The sequence below is a fragment of the Chenopodium quinoa genome, unplaced genomic scaffold, assembly GCF_001683475.1.
Source record: "Chenopodium quinoa cultivar QQ74 unplaced genomic scaffold, ASM168347v1, whole genome shotgun sequence".
Taxonomy (NCBI): Eukaryota; Viridiplantae; Streptophyta; class Magnoliopsida; order Caryophyllales; family Amaranthaceae; genus Chenopodium; species Chenopodium quinoa.
Window position 1 is genome coordinate 14448 of NW_018742670.1, and position 6532 is coordinate 20979.

Below are 6532 nucleotides of genomic sequence, written 5' to 3' on the forward strand. Positions count from 1 at the left end.
CTACTAGAAGATCTTGACCTCAGCTCTAAAAACTTAAACCTTCACCTCAATATTTCTCCTAGTGCAATAATGTTGTAAATATTAACCTATTAAGTATATCAAGGATTGAAGGGCTTGACTCTACATTTGCTTGGCCTAATTTATCCACTTTGTACTTGTCTTCTTCTAACATTACCGAATTTCCCAAAATCTTAAATTCCCAACAACCTATAAGAATTTTGGATCTCTCCAACAATAGATTCCAAGGTGAAATCTCAGCTGGGATGTACGATGTTAGAAAAGATTTATTGGAGGATTTAAATATTTCTCACAATAACTTTACAGGAGGTTTAAATCCTCCTTCTTACAAGAGCTTAGAATACATTGATCTTCGCTCTAACTCTTTACAAGGTTTGCTTCCTTTGCCACCACCCAACACCACTGTGTTTTTGGCTTCCAATAACAAATTTCATGGGGAGATAACCTCATCATTTTGTGACTTGACACAATTGAGCGATATTGACCTCTCTAACAACCACTTAATAATTCCACAAAATAGTAACAAGTGAATATGCACCCCCTTAAACATACTTACACACAAACTCTCAATAATTAGAATTGAAATTAGATTCTTAAATAAGAATGTACGCGGCCAGAAGCAAACACACACACTTATACATACACTCTTACATTCACTCACACACACACAACACACACACGCGCGCTCACACACACACACACACACACACAACAATTTCTGAAATCAGAACTGCAGGCAGAAAGATGAAGGGGCAGGGGGATAGGTTTGCGCAGGGAAGTGGAAGAAGGGAGTGTGGTTGGTATGCAGACAGACCAAGAAGAAGGGGGTGCGGCTTGTGCACAGGCAAGCACACTAAGGAACTCAATGCTCATTTTTTTAAATAAACAAACAATTCTTTGATCTTTTGTCAAATGAGCAAATAATTAAATGCTCATTTGTCAAATGAGCAAATAATTCAATGCACATTTGTGAAATTAGCAACTAAGTATTGCTCATTTGACAAATGAGCAACTAATTATTTGCTCATTTGATAAATGAGCAACTAAATATTTGCTCATTAGCTACAGCTACCTCTTTCACTTTCACTACTTCTGCAACTCATGTTAATGAGCTGAATGCCACATCTCACCCTCTTCCTTACACCGTACAATCACCACCACCACCAAACTCTCTCTCCTTCCTCTGCCCTTGTCCCTACACCTTACCACCACTACTATCACCACCACAAACATGTCTCACTCTCACTCCCCCGCCGCCGCCCCTGTCCCTTGCACCCTACCACCACCATTACTAACTTATTTTGCTCATTTGCTCATTTTTATATTTGCTCTTTTTTTTTGTTTGCTCATTTTAATTATGTTTGCTCATTATATTTTTTTTATATTATTACAAATATTTAGGTTTGCTCATTTTCAATTCATTTGCTCATTTTAAATTTGATTGCAAATTTTCATTCTCTATCAAATTAATCAAACCTAAATTATTGATTTAATTCAAAAAATTTCAAAGAAGTAAATTCAATCAAATCAATAATTGATGCAATTAAACATGCAATTCAATGAGAATAGAACAAACCTTAAAAATCAAAAATTATCATGCAATTAACATGCAATTCAATAACTGGCGATTGATGCAATTAAACATGTAATTCAATGAGAACAGAACAAACCTCAAAATCGAAAATTATCATGCAATTAACATACAATTAACGAAATTAATTCAAACTGAACAATTTGAAATCCTCAAACACTAAGATTAACATGCAATTGAAAAACACTAACATGCAATTGAAAAATACTAACAATTTGAAATCCTCAAATTTGCGAGTTATATATTTTGTAAATTTTGATGCTAAGATCACTCATTGGTAAAATTTTAATGAAAATCCAACATTCAAACCATGAAATTCGAAAATACTAACAAAAATTAAGAAAAATACATTCGAAAAACACTAACACTTTTGTTGATTATTTACCTGTATAATCTATGAAGCTTGTTGATTCTTGTTGCTGCTGAAATCTGACAAAAATCAAACGGAATAATGTTCGAAATTCTTGAATCTCACTTAAATTGAAGCTCATAGTTCTTTGCTCTGTTTTCCTGAGTAGCAGCTATCGTTTGTTATGTTTGATATGAAAAGTTTGGATTTATTAGAGCCGTTGATATTGTTTATTCTAAGGCTTAGATTTGTTCTCATATATTAGGAGTGTCCTCACATAAGGGGCGGTTCTCACCGGATCCCGACCCTATATATATATATATATATATATATATATATATATATATATATATATATATATATATATATATATATCGATTATGAGGACACTTGCACAAAGGTCATTATATATAAAAATAAGGTAACTGTATGACATTTACACAAAGGTCATTATATACGAAAATAAGGTAACTATATATAAACTTCGGGTAATTATATAAGTCATTATAAATAAAAATAAGCTAATTAAATTCAATTTTACTACATTTTAAAAAGATCACTACATGTAAGCCTATATAGGATTCGAACCCACATCATGTGCAATGCAAGTGCACAATGCTCGACCAATTGAGCTATAGGCTTCCAGCACACAAAAACAATATACTCCATGGCTATTAACTCATATTATTGCACAAAATCAGGGGTCACTGTACATATTAATAAAAAGATAACTAGTAAAAAAAGAGTGACTAAACCACTAATGTTTCCTGGTACATTAAAACTACGGAGTAGAAAGCAAAGTAAAGGTTACTGCATAAAACGGAACTGCAGTATTAAAGCCAGCATTGAAGGACAGAGTAGAGCCTCGGAGGGACTCAGTTGCTGCGGGAGCCAAAAAATCGGTTTCCATCAATTATTGCCAAAGTATTGGCCAGTTCTTCATTGTCGACACAATGAATATAACACACAATATATACACAAACCTTCTCCAAACAAAATACAACATATTCTAGTCCGATTGACATCTACAATCCCAAAATTAAAATAAAAGAGAAGATGAGAAACTAGAAATCAAACTTTCATTCGGACCAAATTATTCACCAATCCTCGGTTTTGATATTTCCCTAGAATTTGAATACCAGGATTGATACTAACTACGCAACTACACATCCTAATGCATCAAAAGACGGCGAAAATTCCAAAGTCAAATCAAATTTTACTCCAAGTTCAGTCATAAAATTGTAAAATCTCCATAACATTTCTCCAAAACAACATTCAATGTAAACATTATGAAATTGACCTCACTAATTAAGACTTACAGCCTCGGTAACACATTGCAAGCGTGCTGAACAAGTTCGTAAAGATCAGAAACTGCAAGACCATGCCTGCTCTCATCCTTGAAGAACAATTTCAACTTCTTCAATTCGTCGAACGCCCTCATATCTTACAAAACACGATTAAAAAAATCAATAAAAATTATTTTAAAACACTAAAAATTCATGCAAATAATAAATTACTCACAAAGTTCAAAATACTTGTGAGGAGAAAGTTTAGAGGTTCGGAGCTCTGAAAGCATTTGAGCGGAGTACTTGAGAGCTTCTCTGAGATTATCGGAATCCTAAAAATTGAATTTACAACAAAAATTAAAAATGAAAATACAAAATATTTTGAATCTGATCCAGTAGAAAAAAGAAAATTGGATGAAATTTACCACAGCACGAAGCATGAAGTAGGCGTTCTGCTGCACGGCGACGATTCCTTCTGCTAGCCATTTAGAACACTGAATTGCTAAACATCGCCCGCGAATCTCCACATAAAGCCCACAAAATTAGAGTGAAATGTCACTTTTGCCCTCAAAGTAAAAAACACAATTTCTTCTCTCTATTCTCTACTTCCACTTTCTCTCTCTAAAAAACTTTCCGAGCGATGTCGAGGCGGCCCGGCAAGGAAGTGGCGGCACAGGCGGCGGGTGGACAGCGGTTTTCCGGCGAGAAGGTATTTTTTATTAATTTTGTGTTTAAAAATTAAAAAAAAAAAGGTCGGAGGCGGTGGCGGCGCCTAGGCCAGACGCCACCACCACGGCGGCGGCGCCTAGGCCAGACGCCACCACCACGGCGGCGGCGCCTAGGCCAGACGCCACCACCACGGCGGCGGCGCCTAGGCCAGACGCCGTGACGGTGGCTGTGGCGTCTGGCCCAGGCGCCAGAACCACGGCACCGGCGTCTGGCCTAGGCGCCGCCGCCGTGGTGGTGGCGTCTGGGCTAGACGCCGCCGCCACCGTTACGGCGTCTGGCCTAGGCGCCGCCGCCTTTTTATTTTTTTTTTTTTTTTTTTTTTGGTTTTAAATTTGAAATTTAATTTTCGAAAATAATTAATTTTTTTTTGATTTTTTTTTAAATTTGTTTTTCTTTTTTTTAATTTTAAATTTTATGTTCCTCTTTTTTTTTTTTTTAATTTTTAATTTTATGTTCTTGTTTATTGTTTTTGTTTTTTTTTTTTTTTGAATTAGTTTTTTTACTTAAAAAAAATTTTATGTTCCCTTTTTTTTTTTTATAAATTTTTTTTAAAATTTTGATGTTCTTCTTTTTTTAAGTTTTTATAATTTTATATTTTTCACTTTGTTTTTTCCAATTTGTTTTTTTTGGGTAATTTTTTTTTTTTCTTTGTTTTTTCCAATTTTTTATTTATTTATTTATTAGGTTATTAATTTTTTTATTTTTAGGTTGTTAATATTTTGTAATGTTTTTAATTTATTTTCCATCATATGTATATTGTTTTATTTATTTATTTTAATTACTTTTTTTATGTTTATATTACATGTTTATATTGCATATTACATGTTTTGTTATTTTGTGTTAGGCATCGTATTTTCGTTCTGGGGCTGGGAAGAGTATGGACATTATGAGAAGTACGATGAACTCAATGGAGAGCTCGGGGCCCAGACACGTTAGATCCCGTGGTATTTCGGCCTCGGCTCGTAGAGAACGGGTGCACTATTCTGAGGATGATGAAGATGATGATGGTGATGAGGAGGAGGAGGAGGAGGATGCAGATGAGGATGTGGACGATCAGAGTGGACCATATGATGATTACGGTCCATTCAGTCAGAGGCTTGATGATGTGTATGAGACGCGTAGGGTAGACGTGCGTAAGGGTAGAGATGGTAGCCACTTCATCACCCAACTCCCTCATCCTGGTGTGCTCGCTCAGAATCAACCCCAAGCAGTAGTGTGACACACGACCATGGAGAATCTTAAATATGAAATGGCTATACATCGTGCCATGTCGCCGTCTGGAGTCCTCGAGAGAGTTCTTGATGCCGTTCCTCTGAGTATCAATAGCCTTGTTTATTCTCTCGAACAGTGTATCCAGAGCAGAGGTGGAAGAATCAATCCAGTCCTTCAGAGCTCTATGAGCGCTCTCAACTCTACATGTAGTAGTGTTTCCAAAATGAAGAACTTGGTTTGTCCAATATTTGACAAACTTTTCCCTCTGAGGCACCCACTGCTGCATCACATAGTCTACGATTGCCGGGCACCATTGGTATGCATCCTTGAAGTTATCCAAGGCTCGGTCGTACTCTGCCTCCGTGGTAGCTTGCAGGATCTTCCGCCACTTACCATTTACCAATCTCTCTGCTGAATCTAAGTTCTTGTTGAAAAGGTTGTAGGCTTTGACTTTCACGCATTTGTTGATGTGCCATGTGCACAGTAAATGGCTCGACTCCGGAAACAGCTCCGCTATAGGGGCAAAGAGACCTCCCTCACAATCGCTGACGATGGCCGATGGCTGAACACTTGGGCCGATGTAATTTCTCAACTTCTCCAACACCCAACGGTAACTCGCAACCGTCTCATCCTTCATAACTGCATAACCAATCAAAAAGTTCTGGTTCGTTGGAGTCATCCCAACCATCTCAACCAGTGGAAACTTATACTTGTTTGTCTTGTACGTTGAATCGATCAGAATCACAGATGGCCAAGACGAAATCATATCAGCACAATCAGGATGCACAAGGAACAAATGAGTCACCTCCGATGTGTCTTCATCAGATTCAAACCAGTACAGGTAACCACGTGCTTGTGCCTGGTGTAGAAGCTGCTGTATAGGGTTCCTTCCCTCTGACCGTTCAAACCTCAATTTATGTCTGACGTTGTAGATGTGTCTTCGGTTTGGCTGGTCTTCAGGAAATTTCTCCAACACAGATGCTAATATTTTAGCAGGCTTCACTTGAGCATCACTCATTTCTTTTACAATTAGTTTCGCAGCAGGACTTAGGCCACTTAACTGTCGATGACCCACTTCATATGCGATCATCTCATGGTTGTGATACCCCCATTTACCGTAACTCTTCACTTCCCAACCGTCACCCCTTTGCTGTTGTCGAACCTTTACTCTGAACTGACACCCACAACCTTTCCGCTTTGTATCAAACCGAATCGCTTGACTGAAATCTCGTTCCTCCCTTTTGCGATAACGGTCGCATCTCAAAATGCGATCCATTCTACCATCCCGTTGAGATTTATGAGTTGCTACTACTAAACAAAAACCTGATCTAATTGCAACCTGTTTCG

General features: G+C 37.3%; 1 protein-coding gene across 1 annotated transcript; it reads left to right on the forward strand.

The window, feature by feature from the left end:
• The first annotated feature begins 3855 nt into the window (after positions 1-3855).
• Positions 3856-5734, forward strand: LOC110722332 (RNA polymerase-associated protein RTF1-like). The gene is made up of 3 exons (XM_021901609.1): positions 3856-3953; positions 4818-5121; positions 5715-5734. The coding sequence occupies exons 1-3, from the start codon at positions 3885-3887 to the stop codon at positions 5732-5734; spliced, it is 393 nt and encodes a 130-aa protein (XP_021757301.1). The 5' UTR covers positions 3856-3884.
• The last annotated feature ends 798 nt before the right edge of the window (positions 5735-6532 follow it).

What these genes read in the sequence shown, in the direction of transcription:
- LOC110722332 (XM_021901609.1), top strand. Translation starts at nt 3,885, where the DNA reads ATGTCGAGGCGGCCCGGCAAGGAAGTGGCGGCACAGGCGGCGGGTGGA. An exon ending in AGCGGTTTTCCGGCGAGAAG is followed by an intron (nt 3,954 to 4,817) that starts GTATTTTTTATT and finishes ATTTTGTGTTAG; the next exon opens with GCATCGTATTTTCGTTCTGG. An exon ending in CGTGCGTAAGGGTAGAGATG is followed by an intron (nt 5,122 to 5,714) that starts GTAGCCACTTCA and finishes AGGGGCAAAGAG; the next exon opens with ACCTCCCTCACAATCGCTGA.